Source organism: Heteronotia binoei, chromosome 9, assembly GCF_032191835.1.
Source record: "Heteronotia binoei isolate CCM8104 ecotype False Entrance Well chromosome 9, APGP_CSIRO_Hbin_v1, whole genome shotgun sequence".
NCBI classification, from domain to species: Eukaryota; Metazoa; Chordata; class Lepidosauria; order Squamata; family Gekkonidae; genus Heteronotia; species Heteronotia binoei.
The window spans coordinates 35761269-35786089 of NC_083231.1; the positions used below are offsets into that span (position 1 = coordinate 35761269).

The window sequence follows — 24821 nt, forward strand, 5'->3', positions numbered from 1 at the left end:
CTTTGGGATTTTCATCTTCAGTGACTTGTGTGATACGGGCTAAACTTTTGAAAGAGTGCCAGTTTGGTGTAGTGGTTAAGTGTGTGGACTCTTATCTGGAAGAACCGGGTTTGATTCCCCGCCCCTCCATTCACAACTACTGGAATGGCTTTGGGTCAGCCATAGCTTTCGCAGAAGTTATCCTTGAAAGGGTGGCTTCTGTGAGAGCTCTCTCAGCCCCACCCACCTCACAGGGTGTCTGTTTGGGGGAGGAAGGTAAAGGGGATTGTAAGCCACTCTGAGACGCTGAGATTTGGAGTGGAGGGTGGAATATAAATCCAATGCCGTAGTCTTCTTCCAAAGTAGCTTGCTTCTTCAGCTACAATAGAAGCTTCTGCTACCTTTGATTTTAAGCATTCCTACAGTGTCACTCAACCACTGTGACATCTTTGTGATGCCATGTGATTCAAGTTTTCTAAGCCAGATAACCTTGATTATGCTAGTGAAATATGCTAAAATATTTAAAATAGGCCAGCTTCACAGATTAATACTGTTACTACCGCTGCCATATTACATTTATTACTTCTACTTTCAGGAACCTCCAGAAGAACAAAATTCTTTGGTACTTTCCCTGGAAACTATGTCAAGAGGCTGTGAAATTTTGTTTCATTTATTTTTTTTCCTACTTATTTATGCTGCATCTCTGCAACACATCTGCATATAAAGCTGCTAGAAAAACATGCTCCACTGGCCTTCTGTTTTCCTGCTTTGCAGTACCAAGTAGAAGCCATCTAATTCATCTTCACCACCACCCATCTTCATCTGTCAACCCAGCAGTATTACTGTTCATGTCTACAATGAGATATTTTATAGGAAATGAGGAATTAATTCAACATTTAATACATTTTCTCTGCCACCTTCCAATTTGAAGCACAGAAATAAGAAAAAGGCTTAGGGTCTGCATGATGCTTCAAGGAGTAATCCATACCTGTATTATTTGTATTCACAATACTGTCCTTAAGAGGGAAAATGTTCACCGCTTAGATACAGTGGATTGTGTTTTTTCTACTTTTTAATTGTTGTTTGAGATATTCACATTCTTTTTATGCACATGGTACTTTCACTTTGTTGTGTCACAGGTTTGCCTGTTTTACTTGGCTTCAGACAGTATTGTACAGATGCTGGATGGACAATTGCATTTCTTGTATTGGCACATATAAAGACCTGAAGTTGGGGTGTGCACATCTCTCTGTGGGGAGAAACAGATGCTCCCTGTGCAGTGCAGGGAAAATGTGCAAGTCATCATTTCATACCTTAATTATGAGTGTAGGAAACGCAAGAAACAAAAACACATCTAACTTTCTGCGCTGATGTCTGTTAAGGCCCTACATAGAGTCTCTCTTTGTACAGAGAGGTTGGTACTACCAAAGAAAGCACATTCCTATTCCCATCACTAATGATGTATGTGAAATGAGAAACACACTAATATATCCTATATTTGTACATATCATTAATACCTGAAGCATCTCCAAAGGAAATTGAGTTTACTTCGTGACACTAAGGAAGTACAGAAAACCCAGAGTCTTGAAAAATCATGAACAATTATGAACCTAACCAAGAGTGAAAGTAATTGATGTCATACATTTCTCTGCTATATCAAAAATAACACTGTGAGAGCAACAGAGATCCTGATAATCTAGTGTTTGAAATTCATCTTTTTAACAAAGATTTTGGGAGGAAAGAGTTTAATACATTTTTTTAACATGACTACCAGACACAAAATAGCCACAACAGCTCCACATGCTGATATTATTTTGCTTCTTATATAAATTATAAATCAAAACTATAATTTTTACTAGCTATATAGTATTAAAGTCACAAAGATGAAAATTAATACATATGGGTGGATTTTTTTTTAGTCAGGAAACAGGATCAAATATTTGAACACAATTTTGAACACAATTTCCTTAAGCAAAGGCATAAATAGCATAGGATGGAAAACACTAAACTTGCCAGGTCTATGGCTATATGTAAAACAGTTCAAAGTTGGTTTTGCTGACGCCTCGTTGAATGAAACATTTACTGCTTCTCTCTTTTGGTAAAGAACAAATCTTACAAATGTATGTAGTCTTGTAGCATTTTGTACATAAGTTTTGCTTTTTGTACAGAGCCATTTATGATTTTTTTCAAAGAAAAAAAATCAAGATGCTTATTTGATCTTCAGCCTGCCCCATCCCATTAATAAAGCATCTCATTTTCTTTACTTGTCCCCCCCACATTTATAAGCACATTTGGATAGTGCAATTCTGTAAAATAGCATTTTATGCAATAATAATAATGAACTATAATATGGTTTTACCAGCCAAATCTAAAAAAAAATGTATATATGTTTTTATTATGAAGCAATGTCAATAAGCCAGATAAAGAAACATCTTTGTGCAGCATACCTTTATTACTGCAAATTTCATGGCAAAAGCTTTATATTTCAAAGGCTCTCCGTTATAAACTAGATGTGCATGCAGCTTTGCTGTGAGATTAATACCTATCTTTGATGCCATTTATGATGGAAGACTTAAATGTCTGTTGCCTGTGATATTTTAAAAAAAACAAAAACACTGTTTCTACTCTGTATCTGATTTTATTAGAACAAGTTTTTCATACCTGACTTTCAGGTACTTGACTCTGAATTCTTACATGCAAGAGAGTATTGTGTTTTTTTCCCCTTGAATAGACTTCTAATAAAATTTGCTTGGAGTACACTGTTGTGTCTATTTGATTAGCACCTTTACAGAACTTAAAATATAAGCAGATTGGTATTAGAAAACTGAGAAGCAAATTGGATCATCCTGTGAAACAGGCACATCATAGATTCTGTTTTCATAGTGAAGATGGTGGAATATCGTAAGTACCTTTCTGCTCATCCAGGTTTGGGAACATGATCATGTGCAGACATAATCACAGGGCTGGTCTGCAAAACAATGGGATAGAGTCTTTATGGGACTAATATCTCTCTAGACAATATGAGAGATTAATGGTTTCTATGTTAAAGAAAAAAACCCTGTAATCATATTAAAATGGCTGCATATGGAATTCTGATGTCAGGCAAAATAGGGTTTGCATGGGGGCAAAAGATTATGAATAGTATGACAGTTCAGCACCAAACCTTCCCTGCACTTGCCCAAGAATATGAATAAAAAGGCTAATAAGAAACACAGCAAGGTAAGGCCATATTCTTGGATTCAGAATTAAATACATAGAATGTTTATAGAATGGAATAGGCTATTTAATTGGTTGTCTTAAATAGATAGGGTGGAGCTGGTTTGTTATTAAATGAAAAATATTCATTTTAAAAAAAAAAAATACATAGGCTGGAAATAGCTACCCCCCCCCTTCCCACTTACACACAGGTTGAGAGTCGGGGAAATTTTATTTTATTTACTTACTTCAGTTATGCCCCACTTTTCTCCCCAGAGGGGCCCCAAAATGGTTTACAAAATTCTCCCCTTCTCCATTGTATGCCAATAAAACTAACAGTAAACAGTGGTTTAAGCTGTTGTGCTAACACAAGCCATCTGTTCTAGTGCATTACACTGATACGGTTAGCTCTTGGATTCCAAAGCATTCCCACATTGGAATAGGTCTGTGCCCCTGACCATAAACACAGATATGCTGGATGTGGCAATTTTATGAATGGCAACTGTGCAAAGAGCTCCATTTTAAAGGTGACATATATTCATTTTTAAGGTGGCAGGCAGCCTGTTCTTACACCTAGAGTTTCAGGCTGAAAATTAATAGGGCAAATGCTTTGCACACATTCCTTTTAAGTGGCTGATCCTTTTACACACAACTATTCAAAGTTGCTATGTTAAATTTTCTTGAAATACAGATAAGGTGCTATAATCACTTTTGACATAAGCAAGCCAAATGGGAGCACTTGAAAGGGCAACTAGAATGATTAAAGGGTTGGAACACTTTCCCTATGAAGAAAGGTTAAAATGCTTGGGGCTGTTTAGCTTGGAGAAATGTTGACTGTGGGGTGACATGATAGAGGTTTACAAGATTATGCATGGGACAGAGAAGGTAGAGAAAGAAGTACTTTTCTCCCTTTCTCACAAGAACTCATGGGCATTCAGTGAAATTGCTGAGCAGTCGGGTTAGAACGGATAAAAGGAAGTACTTCTTCACCCAAAGGGTGATTAACATATGGAATTCACTGCCACAGGAGGTGGTGGTGGCTACAAGCATAGAAAGCTTCAAGAGGGGAATGGATAAGCATATGGCGCAGAGGTCCATCAGTGGCTAGCCACAGTGGCTAGCCACAGCTTACTGCTGGAACTCTGTCTGGGGCAGTGATGCTCTGTACTCTTGTGCTTGGGGGCAGGGCACAGTGGAAGGGCTTCTAGCCCCACTGGTGGACCTCTTGATGGCACTTGGGTTTTTTGGCCACTTTGTGACACAGTGTTGGACAGGATGGGCCATTGGCCTGATCCAACATGGCTTCTCTTACGTTCTTATGTTATCTAGCTGGTGCTGGCACAGTATCATGAGATCCAATTAGATAAAGTTGTCAGTGTGTGCTGTGTGCATGATTCCCTAGGCCATTCCAACAGATAGAGTTATGTTAAATTTTCGAAATACAGATAAGGTGCTATAATCACTTTTGACATAAGCTAGCCAAATGGGAGCACTTGAAAGGGCAACTAGAATGATTAAAGGGTTGGAACACTTTCCCTATGAAGAAAGGTTAAAATGCTTGGGGCTCTTTAGCTTGGAGAAATGTTAAGCAGAGCCGATTTTAGTATCACCCTTTCCCCTCCCCCCACAAAACTAAAGCCCCCATATACAGATGCAAGTTTTTACATTAAGTAATGGGGTCCATGAGGAACTGGGGAGAGGAGAGATAATTTGGAAACTCCATTCCCAGGGCTTTTTTTGAGCAGGAATGCAGTTCCAGCTGGCTTGGCATCAAGGGGTGTGGCCTAATATGCAAATAAATTCCTGCTGGGCTTTTTCTACAGAAAAAAGCCCTGCCCATTCCACTCCCAAAGCCTCCCTCTTCAGGATTATCTAAATTCTTTGATGTTTCATTAGGCTAATTTCTCCCTTCCCTCTTTTCCTGTAACTGATGTTTTTCTGTTCTCAACATTCTGCCTCGGCTGAACCATTCTCTGTCCCCATCAGAACCATTCTCTGTCCCCATCAGACTGCTTTTGAAAAGATTTTCCTCCTTTTGCTTGATTTATAGAGTTGTGTTTTTCTGCATACTTGGGGATTCCCTAACTAACCAGAAATTCAGAGCTGTCTCCCAGCATTTTATGCAGTAATAAATACCAAGAAATGGCAACATCTGAGGAAGCCTCCTTGCACCTATAGACAAGATGTTGCCAAGTCAGACTTGCTTATCCCTATTCCGAGGAAGTGGAAGCCCAGCACTGCACTCCTAAGCAGAAGAGTTACATCTTTCTAAAGCCATTGACTTCCAATTGGTTTAGAAGGGTGTAACTCTGTTTAGGAGGGCACACATACACTGCCATCCAAAGTAGAGTTGTACCCTTCTAGGGCTATTGCAGTCAGTGGATAAAGAAAGATATACCATAATTCTGCTTAGCATGGCACTCATAATCATCGCTATGAAAGACTGGGTTGGATGCTAACAAAAATTCATCATGGTAGGGGCTCTGTCATCACTGTGTCTGAAAATTAAGTCCTATCCTGTTGCTTTTGATGAGATGTACTGTGATGTATGCAGACCCAAGTGAAGACTATTGTGTGTGTTCCTGCCTGGCTCATTGGAGCCATATAGACAGAGCTTGGGGACTCGGGAACAATGGGCAGCAGGATCCAAATACCTGTTGCCCTGTTCCAATCAGGGCCCCTTGCTGATTTGCATGATTCAATGGCGTGCTAGCACGGGAACCTTAAAGTGTATATAAATTGGCCCAGTTCTCCAGTCTTTCAGTGCAGCCCTATACTATGCTGTACTTAATAAAGAGCTATGATCAATACCACCTCGCCTCTTCCTTGCATTGAACCCACTATATTATATGTACACTGTGATGCTTGCTTACCCTAGGTGTCAGAAGCCAGCATCCAATCCCAACTCAATCCTGCTCCAAGTTACTAAAATTAGATTATACATGTTGATATTCTGGCAACCCCAGAACAGCTTTTCTTAAATGGTTGGGTCTCTCATAAATGTATTTCTGTAACTTCTGAAAGAATCTAATTATTACTATCAGCTGTGAAAACATGCATTGCCAGGAAGTGGAAAACTACAATTTCCCTTGCTCTTACACAATGGCACAAAAAAAATCTGGGAGTTTTACATGATGGCAAAATTGACAGATAACCTTAAATCCACTGATAGATGTGAAATACTTCCAGTTTTGTTACTATATGGTTTCCTACATTAGAATATCTAACTGACCAACAAGAAATCCCCAAACTCATAAATTATTTAAACCTATGGTAGTCTGTTGGTAATACCAGCTTGCCTGTAGTGACATATCTTACTTACATTAAGTGATCTATAGTACCTTCTAGCACCTGTTTTATCTATTTTAATTAATTTATGTAACTGAATTGAATTTTAAAATTGTTTGCTTACATTGTATTTTATTCAAATCATGGTATTCCGTGTCTGTGAGCCGCCCTGAGCCCGCCTTTGGCGTAGGCATCCCAAACCTCCCGCTCTGGCGGGAGACTTCTGGGTTCACAGCCTCATCTCCCGCTCTTCAAAACTCTGGAAGCGGGGGTGGGGGTGGAGGGGGGGGAGAACATACCTTTAGGCTTCATGTTGTAGAGCTCCTGAGCCGTTTGCAAAATGTCTGCCCCTTTAAGGTTGGGCAGGAAGCAGAAAGGGCTTCTGAGAACAGCCCCTCCCTTTCTTTGCTTTCGTTTTCACAGGAAGTAGAGTTGTCTGGAGGAAGATCTGGTAAGTGTGTGTGTGTGAGAGGGAGGGGCAGGGGATTTCCTAGTTTGGAGGCCCTCCCCCCCTTTAGAAAGCGTGCGGGGGAGGGAAATGTCTACTAGGTACTCTATTATTCCCTATGGAGAACGATTCCCATAGGGAATAATAGGAAATTGATCCGTGGGTATTTGGGGCTCTGGGGGGGCTATTTTTTGAGGTAGAGGCACCAAATTTTTAGTATAGCATCTAGTGCCTCTCCCCAAAATACCCCCCAAGTTTCAAAACGATTGGACCAGAGGGTCCAATTCTATGAGCCCCAAAATATGGTGCCCCTATCCTTAATTATTTCCTATGGAAGAAAGGCATTTTAAAAGGTATGCTGTCTCTTTAAATGTGATGGCAAGAACTCCCTTGGAGTTCAATTATGCTTGTCACATCCTTGTTCTTGGCTCCACCCCAATGTCTCCTGGCTCCATCCCCAAAGTCTCCTGGCTCCACCCCCAAAGTCCCCAGATTTTTCTTTAATTGGACTTGGCAACCCTACTTTGGCAAGGGAGGGCGGGATATAAAAATAAATTTACTTTACTTTACTTAACATGTGCACTGGATTTTTACTGATCTTTACAAATTGTAGCTCTTTATATGTTTGTTTATAACTGTACTGACTCATTATTTAAAAGTAAAAAACTGTTAATTTACAAAAAAAGGAAAAGGAAAAAAAGTAAGACAGACTTGGAGAAGTCCAGGATGGGAGAGGCTGAAAGGCAGTCCTGAGTAGCAAGCGGAAGGAGCAAGGCAGGCGGACAGGCAGCAGCAGAGGAAAGAGACTCAAAAGGCTTCCCTTTCCTTTTGTAGACTCCCAGATGGAAAGAGATTGGAGATGGGGGGTGGGGAGGGAAACAAGGAATCCTATAAAAGGGAAGGTACCACACCCAGCCAGGGAGAAAGCAACAGAGTGAGGTCAGATGAAAAAGAGAATGCTAGTTTGAGGAAGAAAGAGCACCTGGGTGCTGGAACTTCCTCACTTTCCCAGTTGTGAGCCTGGTGAGTCAGTTGTCATCTTTGGGGGGAGGATGGTAGATGACAAAGTGGCCTCTGTGCCACTGTGTTCTGGAGGACTTATATTATATATTTAATTTATATATATAATGAACTGATGTTTTCTTTCCAGTTGATGCACTTTAAAGGACAGATGGTTACTCTCTCTACTTGTCTAAGTGGAAATAAGTCCTTCAGAACATAGTGGCACAGAGGCTCCCCTCTGTATATAAAAGCAAAGTCACAGAACCATCATGTTCAGTGCAGCTTGAATAAATTATTGACAACTGAAACAAAGTAAGCTGTTGTGTAATGCTTGAATGTCATGCTACAAATAGCTAACATGACCATGGCATGAGAGCTCTTTCTCCTTAAAAAAAAAAAAAAGAAGTCCATCTGCTACCTACTGTGAAACAGTTGAGAACTATCTGCTGAACTATTCGGTAAGCATCTTATTAACAGGACTGTAGGTCACTGCTATTTTTACTCATTTAGCGGAGCTTCAGCTATGAAGGGGGTAGCCTTGAAACTGACAAAGTCAGGAAGACAGACAAGATATAGGTATTCAGTAACTTAATGAAATGTTACCCAATCCCTTTCTGATTTTTAACATGTGCAAAAGATACAGTCAGCTGTATCTTTAGGTGTTATTTTGAATTCTTTTTTGCAATTAAAACTCATAAAACAATAAACCTGTTTCAAGTCATTGGAAAACTGACCTGGGTTTTATGTGACTGTATAATCACTGGTAAAAGTGCACACACTCTTCTTTGGGAACCAGTTCAAGTCTTTTACAATGCAATCCTAAACAGTTATACCCCTCTAAATCTATTAAAGTCAACGAGCTTCAAAGGATGCAACTCTATTTGGGTTGCACTATTTGTCTTCTTCAGATAAAAGTTTATTAGGGCAATTGTAAGGAATTATTATGTTTGCATTGTAAAGAATATGTCTAAAAAGCTTTTTACACCAGAAAATATAGCCATGAAGCCAAATCCTATTTAAGAAAATTAAGCAGATTGTAGAAAGGATCAGAAATCCTGGAATGTTCCAGAAACACTCCACACTTTCCTTCTGAGAAACATGGAACCATCCCAGCTAATGTAGTGTTCTAGCTGTAAAAATAAAACCCATAGAATTTTTAATGTTAAAAATATGGTAAAGCAGTTTGACAGACAAGTGTGAGGCAAGGCTGCGTGGTATAACTCATTATTGTCAGAACTCAGAAACTAAGCAGTGTCAGTGCTTGGATGAGAGACCACCAAGGAACCCTCTGCAGACAAAGGCAATGGCAAACCACCTCAGCTTCTCACGTGCCTTGAAAGCCCCTTGCTGGGGTCACCATAAGGTTTGTGACCTGATAGCACATAGGTACAAGTCAACACTGGCCTGAGCATTAAAATAAACAAGACAAGATCAGAAAACATGGAGAGAGCTGGCCCATAGAACCACCAAGAGTTGAACATGACTGAATGGTCAACAACAATGTACATTGGCATACAGACAGATGGACATAGAATTAAATCACACAACATTTATTGGCCATCTCAATTTAGCCAGCTTGCCACCAGTTGCCACTCATCATTGTAAAGCATGACCAGAATCCTGGCAACTTCTTAACTGATTTCCACCATTGAAAATTATAATAAAGATAAGTGTGAAGTACTGAGAGAACGTATGTGTTCTCTGATCTGATTTATCTTATACTGTAAAGACTTCACCCTCACCCTCTTTTGGGTGGGATTGGGAGTAGCAAATCTTTTGTCATTATGGTCTCCTCCATCCTCAGCAGAGAAGGTTTGAGAGACTGCTGGAAGAAAGGGGAAGTGGGACGGATCTTGTTCTATGAGCTTCTCCTGCTCAGACAACCAAAGAAGCCAACCCCGTAAGTGCAGTGAGAACTGTGCTGAAGTTCTGTTTGTGACTTCTGCTGGAGGAAAGAGGTCACCAGTCCCATAAAGGCTCACAGGCTATTTGCACGCAATACCAGAGCTCCCCTCTGGCACCTGTGATTTCACAACAAGGTATGCTGTTGCTCAGTCTGCATGTGTGTATGCTACATGTCATGCAAAACCACTAAACCCAACAAGAAAATTAAATTCAAAGACAAAGAAACAGCAGTGGCAATGCATAAGCACAGAAGGGAAGATTTGTGTATTCACTGCATATTCACACATGCACCAAAGGTTCAAAGTGTTTTCTTCCTCCTGTGTTATCACTAGCCTAGTGCGATCAAAGCCCATAGGGGCTTATCATGGATCCAGCCAGCAGTGGTATAAATCCAGAAGGGCGATGTCCATTGTTTCCTGCATTGCCAACAAGGAGCAATTCCATCCTTTTGTGTGCCAGCATTTTCCTTATTGCGTCACACAAATATTTGGGTGGTTTGGCCAGAGAAGAAAAAGAAGAAAAGTAGGGTTTTATACCCCACTTTTCTCTACTTTAAGGAGTCTCCAGGTGGTTTACAATTGCATTCCATTCCTCTCCTCAGAACAGGTACTTTGTGAGGTAGGTGGGGCTTAGAGAGCTCTGAGAGAACTGTGACTGGCCCAAGGTCACCTAGCAGGCTTCATGTGGAGGTGGAATTAAACCAGGTTCACCAAATTAGAGTCCACCACTCTTAACTACAACACCATGCTGACCCCAGCAAGCACAGTGCAAGAGCTGATTCCTATATCCAGCTGCACAATATGGCATGCTGAGAATGCCATTTATGATAGTTCTATGTCATATCTAATCTAGGTTCTGGGACACAAACTTTCCCTCAAAGCAAAATTGCATTCTCAGCTGAACATCACCACAGAACAGTTGTTGACTGACAGCCTGGGATGTGTTAAGTTTCTTTTCACTCTGCACGCTTAGTTGATCAGTACGTCTTGTTCCCAGACAGCCACATGGTGACCCAGACCATCAGACTTGTTTTCCTAAGCAAGAAATGATATAAATGGCAAGCCCTTGACAGCTATAGACAAACCATTGTAATGTCACGGCTCTGAGATCCAGGTGTGACTCAGGAAGAGTCTGATCTAGATCCTGCTTGTTCCATGGAAGGTGAGGAAGTTTTAGGTGAATTTGACTGAAATGGGGTCAACAATCAACATTTCCTTGAAGGATTTTTGTCATGATTATGTCAAGGAACTTACAGTAGTTGTTTATTTTACTTCATTTATATCCTGCCTTACTCCCCTATGGGGTCCCAAAGCAACTTATATTCTCGCCTCCATTTTGTCCTCACATTCACAGCAACCCTGTGAAGTAGGTCACCCTGCAACTTGCATGGTAGAAGGGGATTTGAATCTGGGTCTCCCAAATCCTTGTCTGACACTCAGGCTCTAATACTGAATGTGAAGTGCTTTGAACACTCCAAATTGTCATATAAAAGCTAAATAGCTATACACTAATGGCCAAGTAGCCCAGATCTGTAGTCTACATAAGTTTGATGACTAAATCTGTGAATGGGAAAGAAAGATCTTTCTACAAGCATGAAAAGGGCCCCAGGTCTCATAAAAACCAGAGATTTTTAAATGGAGTTTTTTAAAATCCTCAATGATAAAATAGTCCCTGTAGCTTTAAGCAATGGATCTCCTCAGTGGCTGACAGGCTGTTGATAGGCAACCACAGTGCTCCAGGCTGAATTCTGCCAGCAAAAGACAAGGGGTGGGGGCAGGTCCCTTTCTAAGCTTATTTTGGTGTTTTAAGGAGGACTCATAGGGACTAGGCTGGCACCAGCCTCTGGGTGACTTGATACCATCCAATTTGCATGACTCAAGTAGGCCTGACTGCTTGCTCCTGTTCAATACAACAGCCACTCTATGACAGCCAGTGAGGTATAAGCAGTTAGTCAGAATAGGGTCTTAGAGAGACCCTGGTTCAAATCCCCATCTTACTGCCAAAGCTCACTGGGTGATTTTGGACCAATCACATACTTTCAGTCTAACCTACCCCACAGGGTTGTTGTGCAGATAAAAAGGAGGAGAGGAGAGCAAAGTGAGATGCGTTGGTCCCCACTGTAGAGAAAGGTGGGGGTATAAATGAAGTAAATAAATAAGAAATATAACTGAGGACGGGAGGCAAAGGTAGGTTGGTAAATGATTGAGAAGGAGAGACTGAGGAAAGGAAAGAAGACATAGTGTGGGGAAGAAACTATAGGGGAATGTGAGGTGCCACCCCTAAGGTCCTTGAGGGTTCTCCATTATGCAGATAGGCCTGGCCTAGTGACTGGCACCACACAACTGGCTGCAATTTTCCTAGCTGGAGAGGGAGCTTCAGACAGAGGGGCAAATATAGATTGGCTATTGGGTGGGAAAGAGATAAGGCTGCCAACTCCAGGTTAGGAAATTCCCAGATATTTGGGGGATGGAGTTAGGGGAAGGGGAGGACCTCAGAGGGATCTGATGCCACAGTCTTCAGCCTCCACAGCAGCCATTTCTTCTAGGTTAACTAGCACTGTCAGGTTTCAGGTAGGAGCTGGAGATTACCCAAAATTAAGACTGCTCCCCAGATGACAGAGATTAGTTCACCTGGAGAAAATGGATGCTTTGGAGGATGGGTTCTATGGCATTACACCATGCTGAAGTTACTTCCCTCCCTAAACTTCACCCTCCCAAGGCTCCACCCCCAAATCTCCAGGGATTTCTCAACCTGAAGCTGGTAATCATAAGGAGGAACTGATCCCTGTAGCTGGCAAATCGATCATGATTAAAGGAGATCTCCAGGCCCTACCTGGAGGTTGGCAATCTTAGAGAAAGTAACAGGAAAGAGGGGATGGGCTATGGGTGCTTTCAGGAAAGGGAAAGAGGAAATAGTGGGGGGGGGGGGGATGAGATGGCTCCTGCAAGTCCTTGTGGGTTTCCACTTGTTATTTACATAAATTACCCTTACCTCAATATACTACTTAGGGTCACATTAAAAGGCCTCAACAAACTTCTCCTGGACTGCTTCTGGAATGACTGGAAGCCACCACAGACATACAAACGATGCTGATCATTTTTCTGGAATTTCCTCCTACCCCCACCCCATTTCCCAGAAAGAGCAACACCACTAGGGACCCTCAGCTGGCTAGAAACGCACTTGAAGGGGCAAAGATGTAATGGGGGGAATAGGATCTCTCAATCCTGTGCTTTATCCTAAATAGTCCCACCAGACTTGCTAGCCACTGACTATGAGTACATGAGGAAGAGTACATGATTTTTTAACAGTTAACAAATTAGCCCAAATTAATATCCAGTTGGTATGCTGATCTTCATTTGACATCCACAAGTAGTTTACAAGTGGACTCCTGCTCTCTTATCCAGGACCTATCGAGCTTCAGCATTGCTGCAGTATCTGGTAATCCACACCAGTTCATGGGCCAAACTGATTCTCCTGCCATTATGGTCACCTGTTGGTTAAGCAAATGATTCAAGGTGCTTGATAGTGTGAAGCATAATTGTTTAATAGTAATTAAATACTCAGTGGGTCAGATCCAGAAGATCGAGACTACTAATGGCAGTGCTTTCCCCCAGTATAAGAAGCCTTACCCTGACCCTGGAGGCTTCTCCACTAGTAAAAGAAACTCTTGTATCCACGGAAGACTCCTCATGCCAGAAGAAAGCACCACAGTTAGCAAAATAAATCCTTGGAATCCAACACCTGAATGTGTCTGCTGTACTAGTTTAATTCAGATTTATTTATGAAGATGTTCGTTGAGGGTCTTGAACAAATAACAAATAACAACCTCCACTAAAATGAGAAGAGTTACAGTCAGGGCTGGCTCTTCCCCTAGGCAAACTGTGCACTTGCCTACCTTTTGTTTAAAAAAATTCCTTCCCCGCCCTCCCCAAATCGCTGCTGTCTTCCCCCCTTGCCTTGCTGCCACTTCTCTCTGCCTCCTTCCCCTCCCTCCCGACCCTGATCGCTGCTGTCTTCCCCCCCACATACCCTTGCCGCTGCTTCTCCCCACCTTCCTCCCCGCCCCAATCGCTGCTTCTTCTCCATGGTATTAAAATAAAAATAATTATTTTTTTACTAGTGGTTGTTTCCCCTGTTTAATATAGTATGATTTCCTTTCACACAAATAATTTACACTCATCTCCTTTCATGCCATGTACATACTTTATTATGTGCAGCAGCTTATTAGTCTTTGTTCTCAAAAAACATGCTCCTTGGCTAGAGTGTGTGTTGAGAAAGGGGGAGATAGTGCAGAATCTGACTGGTCATGAATAGAGATAAAAGTAAAAACTACTCCATCATGTGTGGAGCCTGAAGGAACCTAGAGTTTATTGGCTTTTAAACACCACGTATGAACATAAGAACTTCTTTGCTTGAGATGATCAACAGTCCATCTAGTCCAATATTCTGTTTAGATAACGACCAAGCAGGTGCAATTAGAAGACCTATAAACCAAGCCTAGAGTTCAAGCCCTTCCACTGTTGTTGCTCCTCCTCACCTCTGCCCAGTGTTCATATTCAGAGATTTACTGCCTCTAAACACTTAGTTATTGTAGCTGTCAATCAATATCCTCTAGGAATTGGTCTCACCTCTCTTCTGAAATGACCTGACCGTGATGCTTACCAGACAGAAAATATGACTAGACTGGTGTGACTGACAAGTTAGGTTCTGTTTCTCCCTAAGAGCAGCCAATGGGAGCTGGTGGAATGTTGGTAAGAGAGGCAGTTGATAACAGCAGTTAGGAGAGTTGGGAATGAGCCTGGAAGAATGAAGCTGTGGAGAATAGCTGCCCAAAGCTGATTGAAAAGGCTCAGTGGTGCCAAGATGGAGAAGTCTAGCACTGTGTGGAGAGAAGGTGGGAGGCCAGAAGGAAGTTTCCCTAAGGGCAGCAATCTACACATCGAAGGGATAGCATCAGAGAGAGAAGGAAAGGATGTTTAGTGTCCTAGCCTGTCTTTCTGGCTCTCTTGTAGTCTTCCTCTGTAGTCTGCAGCTAAGAGACAGCATGTTGTTCTTCACTTCCAACAAGATAAAGATTGTCACAGCTGGCATCTGTACCACTTACACAGGCAGTCACATCCACAGACAGCATGTAAGTTTCAGCATTGCCACACCCCATAGCATAGTCAACATTTAGCTCTCAAATAAGAGCATGCAACCTGGTATGGCTGCATATACATCTCTGTTTTCAGCAAATGTTGAGCCACTGAGAGAAGCTAGAACAGTCCATCATTCAGATAATCTTCCTTCCCACCAGGGCTGTGTCTTAAAATGGGAGACCATAATGTGAAACAGGGATGAACAGAGCCAGAGCTTTAGAAATCCAGCTGGTGTAAGATTTGCTAAAAGTGTTTTATTACATTGACATTTATTCATCCTGGTTTTTTTTAAAAAACACCCTTGTAAATTCTGAGACCTTTAGACAGGTGAGCATTACCCCAGTTATTCGCACACCTATCAAAAGCCATGAGCATTTGTCCAAAGACCTGGAAGACTTTATGGACATGCTACATTTTCTTCTTTTAAAACTCTGATCTGAAGCACTGAAAGGTAAGGCACCAGAGCAAATACTTACTACTGAATAAAGAGATTTAGGATAGGAATGCAGGTTGTCTCCCCAGTAAACAACTGCAGGGATTCTTAGTAGTAGTAGTTCTTTATTCACGGTCATCTGACCAGCTTAATACAAACAAAAACAAAATCATAAAAACAAACCCATCACCTCTTACACAAAATTCCTGACTCCTACTATTACACATATTGTTAAAACTCATAACCAAGATTTACACTCTCAATTTCCCTCCTTTCCAACTGAGCAGCATAACAGAAATGGGCAATCTTAGATGAAACATCAGAATGAGTGTCTTAGTAGATGGAAGCCTAGTATGAGTTAAATAGAACCTCTTTATTAATGGAACATCCATAAGTTTAACAGGACCTCTATAACTATGAATACCAATTGCTGAAGAGCAACCAAAGGAGGAAGTGCTATTGGCCACTGAGCACCTGGATGGTCACTATAGAAAACAGAACATTGCACTACACAGAGCTCCTTATCTTCTTGGGTAATCTAAACTATTACGGTAAACGACTAAACATAGGTGAGAATACAAAGGCAATTGCACTAGAAGCTCAAACACAAGAAAGTGTTGCATATCACTAGTAATGCAAGAGTATGGACAAGGAATGCACATCCCCACTCATTGATGTAAGCTGCTCTGAGCCCACTTGCGGGATAAGGTGGGTTATAAATTGAAAGATTAAATTATGTGTTGTAATGTGCATGAGAACTCTGTCAGAAATGTTTGTGACTAAGATGTGTGTCCCCATTTTGTATCTAATCCACCATGTATGCCTTGCTTGCCTTATGGGGATAGATGGCAACCAGCAAGAAGGTGCCACAAACACTTGGGATTTGTACAATCATTGCAGCTTAACTGATACTTAGTATACTAAAAGAATATTGTTCTGGCTACTTCTGGGGGATGATTAACTACTAGTCAGGGAAACTGACAGCTTTTTCTATAGTATAATGACAAATATCCTATTTGTCTGTGGGTTGGATCCAGGACTGGGGGTTGGATCTAGCCAGCTTTTGCAATCAATCTCATCTAAATTCTGCTCCCTGCCATAGTGCCCATCTTATATAGCTTTTGTCCATTTGGGTCTAAAGATCCTTAGAATAGCATTTTTGGGGGTTAGCTAAGATCTCTTTCACTCACCATCTTTATTACAGCAGCAGATGATGTTTCCTAAAATTGCAGAGACTCAGAAGCCAAAATGGACATCTGTTTCTCAGAAGATTTAAAGGGTTTACAGGCACTCACCAGTCAAACTGAAACATTCTGAGATCTCATTAACTTTAATGGAAACATTAAGTGAGTCTTACATAAGACCTGTTGAACTCAATGAGACCTAAAAGTACTGAACTTTGGCAAGCATTTATAAATAAAATGTTGTACAAACAAGTTCAAACCCAGTATGCATTCCTCTTCTCATATTTCCTGGATTTTTCTGACATTTTGCAACAGCTCTAGCTGAGCCTTCACAACTGCTAAAGAATGGACCTTGAGTATAAAGGGGTGTGTGTCTGTGTAGCTCAGTTAATTCCAACATGGCATGGCACACTTTGTGTCACTGTCTGACCATTTTTCAATTGTTTTTACTGGGGCTTTTTTTTTAGCAGGAACTCCTTTGCATATTAGGCCACACACCAAAGTTCCTTCTAAACTGTGGAGTCTTGTGAGCAAAAATTCTACTTTGTGAGCAACTGGCATTTAAAGTTGTGATCGAGCCACTGGGCTACTGCATTAATTAGTTTGCTCTGGGGCCATCCTTCCTGAGCTGTGTGAGCCAGAGCCTAGAAAACTGTGAGCTAGCTCACACTAACTCAGCTTAGAGGGAACATATTCCTGATGTAGCCAATCCTCCACAAGTTTACAGAGCTCTTTGTAAACTATGTAAAAAACAGGGCTTTTTTTGTAGCAGGAACTCCTTTGCATATTAGGCCACACATTCCTGATGCAGCCAATCCTCCTGGAGCTTACAGTAGACCCTATTACTAAGAGCCCTGTAAACTCTTGGAGGACTGGCTACATCAGGAGGGTGTGGCCTAATATGCAAAGAAGTTCCTGCTACAAAAAAAGAAGCCCTGAATAGTACTTACTCTCAAAAAAGCATTCTTAGGACAGTCGTTGCAGCATTTCTTGTGGCTAGTCTGTCACAGAAGGCAGCAAGGTGGGCAGGCTTCTCCCCCTCACTCACAAGCAGGTACCCTGGGTTGCTGTGTCAATGGCTATTGTCTTTCTTTGACCTACTGTTGCTTTTGACATGCCTGTTTATTTATTAAAATATATTCTTCCTTTCAGGAAAAAAAAGAAACTATCCAAGCATTCAAGAACAATTTTAAACAGCAATCAGAATATAAAATCAAAATATACAATATACAATGAAATCATAGAAGAATTACCATTATCAAACTATTCTAATTGCTAAATGAAAGAGTCTTTAAAAGCCTTCTACAAGACTCAAGGGAAGAGATCAAATGAACATCCTGTGAAGAGAATTGCTTCTGGTGCTGCTACCAAGATGGCTTCTCCAACTAATCTGACACTATGAGCAGACTCTGGGGTTGCCAGGTCCTTCCTGGCTGCTAGCAGAGGAGGTATGGTTGCCTGCTCAAGGTTGGGGAACTCCTGGAGTTTTGGGTGTGGAGCCTGAGGAGGACAGGGATCTCAACAGGGTACAAGAGTCCACCCTCCCAAAGCACCCATTTTCTTCAGGGGAACTAATTTCTGAACTCTAGAGATGAGCTTATAATTTCAGGGGCTCTCCAGGTTTCTCCTGGAGGCTGACATCTCTAGACTCCTGTTAGAAAAAGTGGTCCGTGTTATACTTTGTCAGGCTTTTACATCACTTTGACTTTACACCACTGACTTGGGCCCAGTGGTGATCCTGGCCTGATACACTTATAGCCATTACGTAGTATTAGCAGATGGTCTGAGAAGGAAGGAATAGGTGGAACAAAATTCTTTTGTTGCTCTGGGGATCTGGAACAACAGTATTACTGGTGTCCAGCTATATATTTATTGCCCCCCTTTATTGAACAATAAGGAAGGCCTATGGCAGTGCCATATGTCATTCCATGTTGAGCTGTATGGAACTGGACAGTTCCCTTGGCCAACCACTATCTCTTACTCTAAACTGCCTCTCTCAATGGCTTGCATCCTGAGCTCTTTGGAGGAAGGGTGGAATATAAATGTGAGCAATGGAATGGGGGGAAATCTATGGAGTACACAGGCATGAGCCATTTGTAGCCCATTCCTGCGAGTCACAGAAAGCTGTGACTTGTTGTCATATAAAGTCTGGGTTTTGTGTGGATGGCAGGGGAGGTCCAGTGGTGTTGGATTTGGATTTGGGAAACCCCAATTCAAATCACCACTCTGCCACAGAAGCTTGCTGGGAAGTCTTGGGCCAGTTACATACTCATCCTAGCCTATCTCACAGGGTTATTATGAGGATGAAACAGAAGGAAAGAATGTTGTGAGCTACTTTAAGTCCAAGTGTGGTATGAATGAAATAACTAACATAAATAAATTGGGGGTGGGGTGGTGTAAAGTAGCAATTGTCAGCCCTGTGGATGGATTGCTCCATTCTAAACCACCTGAAGTTTCTAACAACTCATCAAAAAGCAATTCTCTGTCAGTCCCAATATGACAATTGGACATGCCAAGCACATGGGTTAGTGTGGGCAGGAGGGTGTTCTCTCAGAAGCTCCACAATCGATATACCAGCCTAAGCTGGTAAAAGGCTTGCCTGTCATTTGCCAGAGGTGTGAACCTAGTCCTTTGTTGGCACAGGCTGAGTTTGATATCTCAGTTCAGCTGGGCCTCCAACCAGCAGTGCCTTGATTTTGTCTGGACATTGGACAAAACTCACAAAAAGCAATACAAGAAGAAACAAGAGCGGAAAGAAAAGCCACTAGGGAGGAGAGGAGAGAAAAGGGGTCTGCAGGGCTTCAGTACAGATATACTCTGAGACTCTACAAACATTAGCTAACTAACGGCACAGTTCCAAATTACAAGAAGAAACTCTTGCATCTTATCCACAGGAAGCTGGATGATTACAGGATATGTCAATTCACTCAAAAGCCTCAGTATGACTAACTAGAGCTGGTGGCTGCCAACCTGCTGGCTTGCATCTGATCCGTTCACTGAAAACTTGCCAGTGCCACCATATTTGACGTTCAGCTGCCACTGTTTGTTAAGACCCAATAAACATGGACATTTCCCCATAGCAACAATGACTGAAGTGTTAAGCCATTTCTCCAATGAAAGGAAAACTTCATCACAACCCAAACATGACCCACTAAAAAATATCAGTATAGGAAAGCTGCTGAACCCAAGAAAACCTTCCTCCTTGCAATTCCATCCTGGGCAGAACAGTCTCACTTCTTGTCAGTAGGCTGGTCATAGAAGAGTTCCAAAAAGAAGTTTTGTATTTTTGTACCACATGATTCAGAAGATTTTGTATCATGCAAAATAAAATCAGTACCATTCTGAGCCTTTCTAGAAAATTGTCACATATAAAGGAAGGCCACAAATTAACACACGTGTACTAATTAAATTCAGGTGCTCATACTGTGCCAGTGAGCTAAAGAGCAAAGCTGGCTGGAGGAAAATTAACTCTTCTGACAAACTAAACCTTTGCCTGCAGAGATAAGTATGGTCCACCTCTGAACTTCATGGGGGGATTTGAATGTATGGTGGGGGCAACCCTAGGTATCCTCAGGATTCTACTCAGGTCTATTCAACAGAGCCTACCTCCAGGAAAATGCTTTGACGATTGCATTGTTTATCTTTCATCATTAGCAATTTAGCCTGAGTACACAGGGGGTGCATTCACACTACACTAAAAATGTGTTTTGCAACTGGATTTTTGCTATTCTTACACAGTAAAAATCCAGTTGCAAAATGCATTATTTAGTGTAGTGTGAATGCAGCTCCCAAGGGTGTCCTTACCCTCATTCTTTCCTCAGTAATCCTGCGAGGTAGGTTAGGCTGACTGGTAACAACTGGCTGAAGATTGCCCAGCAAGTTTATGAGTGACTAGGGATTTGAACATGTCTTACTGGTCCACCACTCTAATTACCATTCCACATTAGCATGGTCCAGTTCTCTGATCTACCAGTGGATCCATTTTTTCAAAAGTCATTTGCTTCCTTGCTTTTTTCTCTAGTAGCAATGTCAATCAAAACTTTCATTCTCCGTTAATGAACAGAGAAGAGGAAAGTTTGCACAAAACACGGTTTTGCACAAATTATATTGAAAGACTTCATGGTAGATAGTACATATGAGAGAGGCAAATTCAAATTCCTCTCAGTCAAGTAGCTCACTGGTTGGCTTTGGACCCTCTTTCTCACTGGAATCTACTTACTGTGTATTATTACATTTTTATTCCAGGCTTCCTTCAAAGAGGCCAAGACAGGGCACATGAACTCCCCATTTTATCTTCACAATATCCATAGACAAAACTGACAAGAGGAAAAAATTGCTGGTCCAAAGCCACCGCTGAACTTCATGGTAGCAGAGTGGGGACTGGAATGAAAGCCCTCCTGGCCCTACTATATAGTAGCATTGTTGTGGACATTAAGAATAAATGCATCATGCCTGCACGTCATCCTCAGTTCTTTGGACAAAAGGTGAAACACACCTTAGCTGGGGGTGGGGGGAGAGAGAGAAATATAACACTAGCAATGTAATGATTTAATGCAAAAAGCTGCCTCATTTGCTAACTATGTACAGCATCTTCCTATTGAGCAATAACCCAGCACATTAGATTAGAGAGGCTCGAGTGAGGCAGGCTGCTTTAAGAGAAAGATAGGAGATTGTAACCTGAGGAGGGAGACTCCTGGGAAACGGGGAAATAGAACAGCATGTTGGCTGTCCGGTCCAGGGAGAGTTCGGGTTTTCCTTGACCAAATTTGGAACTTCCCCTAAGGCCGGAGGCAACCAGAGACCGAGGACGTCACGCAGGAGCAGAGCTATAAAAGGGAGACCCCGGAGGTCGCGGGCAGAAAAATAAACATTTTCCAGGCTGCTCCGGCCAGGAAGGCTCTGCAGAGTTGACAGGGACCTTTCAGCCTAATAACACAGCAGCCGGGGATTCAGCGGCCGTTACAGAGCTGTAGGGAGAGGGCGGGGGAAAGACTGACTAGAGATAACTTTCAGAAAATTGCTGAAAGATGCCACAGAACGTTGTCCTTCCGGGACCTGCACCTTGGGGATTCAGACTGGCAGGCGGAATAGATTTTAACCAGCCATTAATCATATCCAGGGTATGTCCTTTTCCATTCCACTTCTGTTTTATTTTATTTTTTTAATGCCTGCTGTGTTGTGGAGGTATGAATTGTGTCAGGAAATAAGAGCAAGGCAGTGCATGATCCAGACAGTAATTTTTCATATTTTGTAGATTTAAAAGTGCAGGGGCAAAAAGCTGTCTCTTTTTTTAAAAACCATTTGTACAGTGGCATCAAGTCTTAATGTACTCCAATACAGTGTTTGACTGTCTCATGTGTTACTTCCCCCCTCCCCCTTGCTCCAGTATAAGATCTGTAAGGCAAATCGTATTGGCACTTTATTGTATGGTATGTGGTGCCTCTTGATTTACTAATGCAGATAGCATTGCCTTGTGGGGGGAATCTAAATAAGCTTAGTTTAGTTTATTTATATCCTGCCTTCCCTGCTGAAGCAGGCTCAGGGCGGCTCACAATACATAACAGAATAACAATAAAATCAGTTAAAATTAAACATTAAATTAAGTGGTGAGTGAAACGTGTCACCCTTTCTTCACCTGCCAGTTCTCTGTTTTAGCCTAATATAATTGCAGTTTTCTCCCCTGTACTATTGATAGAGTGACATCCTGTAAGGCAGTGGTGCTCACTCTGCAGCTCATGGAGAGCCACACTTGCAGTTGCCATCAACCAAAAACAGCCACACTTATTTCTATTCCTAGCATGATGCTAGCACCTCAGGGAAGCTCATAGCTTACCTGTCCCCCCTAGAGGCAACTGGTTCAGGGAGGGAATTAACTGCCATTTACAAACCCCACTGGTTAAGGGTCTTGCCCACTTAGCCAAAACATGTGGCAGGCATCATATTGGGAAACTGTATTCAGAAGAGCCCCAGGTGGTGTGTCAAAGAGTGTGTCTCCTGAGTAACTGAGGGAATATCACTACTGTAGGGTTTCAAATGTTTGTTTTTGTTTGTGGGGGCAATTTGAACCTCCTAGGCCAGAAAACTGTTTGATTGGGCCACTTGGAGTGGGGAAACATTGGGCAAGGAAAGAACCAAGTGCCCTTTCCTTTCATCACTGCTTTGATTAAACATCACTGCTTCAACAGCCCATGGATGCTGCTTTTAAAAAAAGCACAAAGGTTCAAAGTCCCACTCATCAGAAACTTGCTGAATGGCCTTGGGGCAGTCCTTCTCTCTAAACTACCTCACAGTGTTGTTGTGAAGGTACAATGAAGGAAGGGAAAACCCTGTTAGCCACCTTGAGCTACTTAGAAAAAAATAAGAATAAATAAAATCACATCCTGGTCAATGCTATGGAGCTTTACACAGACAAAAGCCATATTATGGTCAATTGTATTACCTCCAAATAGATGTGTATGGCATGGCAACTTCAGGCTGAAATCCTAAGCATACTTAAGTAAATACTGTTAAACTGGTAGGAATTACTTGCAAATGGTAAACAAGCATAGGAGTGGTTTACTTGGTTAACATTTGCTTACAGAGGACAGGTAACAATACATTACTTTCATGATGCACTGGGTTAGGATCCTGTAATGTATTTGGGGGAATCACTTTGAAATTAAAATCAAGTGTGCGCCTTCCCACTTCATATTGCTTATGCTATATTTCATGGCTATGCTATATTTACAGAATGGGGTACAATCCAACCCCACTACATGTAGACAGTTTCATTTAAATCCTTATTTCTGTTTTTTTTTCTTGCAGAAAAGAACTACATGAAGGTAGCTTGAAATGGAGAGGAAGGCAGTGCTTAATTGTTATTCTGCCCCCCCTTGCTACTTTTCCAAACATTTGCAAGGAATTGGCCGTAGAATAGCTCACCTGAGATATAATTTACTAATTATTACTCTTGTGAAAGGATAAATTTTTAACAATGATTCTTTGTGGAGCTCTACTTGTTACTTTATAAATTATATAGTCACATATTACCAAATGGGTCTAAGGAAGGAGTTAGAGGTAGGGATGGCAAAATGAGAGGCATCTTCTAATGAGGGGCATCAGGAAGATCAGGTGTGGGCTCCACAAAGAATCATTGCTAAAAATTTATCCTTTCACAAGAGTAATAACTAGTAAACTATCTCAGGTGAGCTATTCTATGGCCATAAGCAGCTACAAGCATAGCCAGCTTCAAGAGGGGGTGAGATAAAAATATGGAGCAGAGGTCCATCAGTGGCTATTAGCCACAGTGTGTATATATATGTATATACATATATATAATTTTTTTGGCCACTGTGTGACACAGAGTGTTGGATTGGATGGGCCATTGGCCTGATCCAACATGGCTTCTCTTATGTTCTTATGATTAGGACATGTGCACACCCTCATGTCAGTTGGCTTAAGCATCTGTAAGCATCTGGGAGCAGCTGAACACATGTATTTGTGAGGCTGACTGAGAAACCAAAAAATTAGGAACTGTTCTTCATTGGCCATGGGTCAAAGAAGCTATTTCAGGACTAGAAATGTCTGTGCATTTCTCTGGAAGTGTATGCACACCTAATCAGCTATGACTCAAACTACTCTCTAAAACTCATCCTGAGAAGATCCAATTAATATACAGTTCTGTGTGTTTATCCTGAGGCAAATGTGCAGAGGGATAAGGGTTACTAACCCTGTCAACAAAATCAGTGAGATCTGATTTCAAATTTGCATTCCTCTACTTCTCCTTATTTTTATAACAGCGATGCAACAAAGCTTACATTTATATTAGTAGCCATTTCTAAGCTACAGTAATTGCTTGATCCGCTATTTTTTCATTCCTCCTCCTTTATTTCCCTTGAGTTGGCATTTAGTGGCACTTTTCAATTAATGTACCATAACTTTATTTTTAGCCTTTAGTCGTTCCAACCTCTATGACATATTCTTTCCCCAACATTTCTGAATGCATTGTTATCGACTGTTATCTAGAGCAGGGGTGGCCAACGGTAGCTCTCAGATGTTTTTTCCTACAACTCCCATCAGCCCCAGCCATTGACCATGCTGGCTGGGGCTGAGGGGAGTTGTAGGCAAAAAAAATCTGGAGAGCTACCGTTGGCCACCCATGATCTAGAGGGCTGTTCTAGTCAGTCCCATGGGCTTCAACAGAATAAACTTGATCTGCTTAGCTATCTCTGACTGAAATTTATGGGTTTTTAAATCTTTGGCTAGATTTT

General features: G+C 41.6%; 2 protein-coding genes across 12 annotated transcripts in view; both read left to right on the forward strand.

Moving 5' to 3' along the window:
- SORBS2 (sorbin and SH3 domain containing 2) overlaps window positions 1–2738 on the forward strand; it is a 224856-nt gene extending 222118 nt beyond the window's left edge. For all 10 annotated transcript variants that reach the window (XM_060246434.1, XM_060246440.1, XM_060246435.1 and 7 more), the window contains one exon: window positions 575–2738. In XM_060246434.1, the coding sequence (XP_060102417.1) occupies window positions 575–636 (62 nt within the window). In that variant the 3' untranslated portion in view covers window positions 637–2738. The remainder of the gene's footprint in view (window positions 1–574) is intronic.
- Window positions 2739–21259: 18521 nt separating this feature from the next.
- The window catches only part of PDLIM3 (PDZ and LIM domain 3), a 38796-nt gene continuing 35234 nt past the window's right edge, over window positions 21260–24821 (forward strand). Inside the window, exon 1 of one of the 2 annotated variants that reach the window (XM_060246448.1) lies at window positions 21260–21692. In XM_060246448.1, the coding sequence (XP_060102431.1) occupies window positions 21600–21692 (93 nt within the window). In that variant the 5' untranslated portion in view covers window positions 21260–21599. The remainder of the gene's footprint in view (window positions 21693–24821) is intronic. The other variant, XM_060246447.1, reaches the window with a different exon arrangement.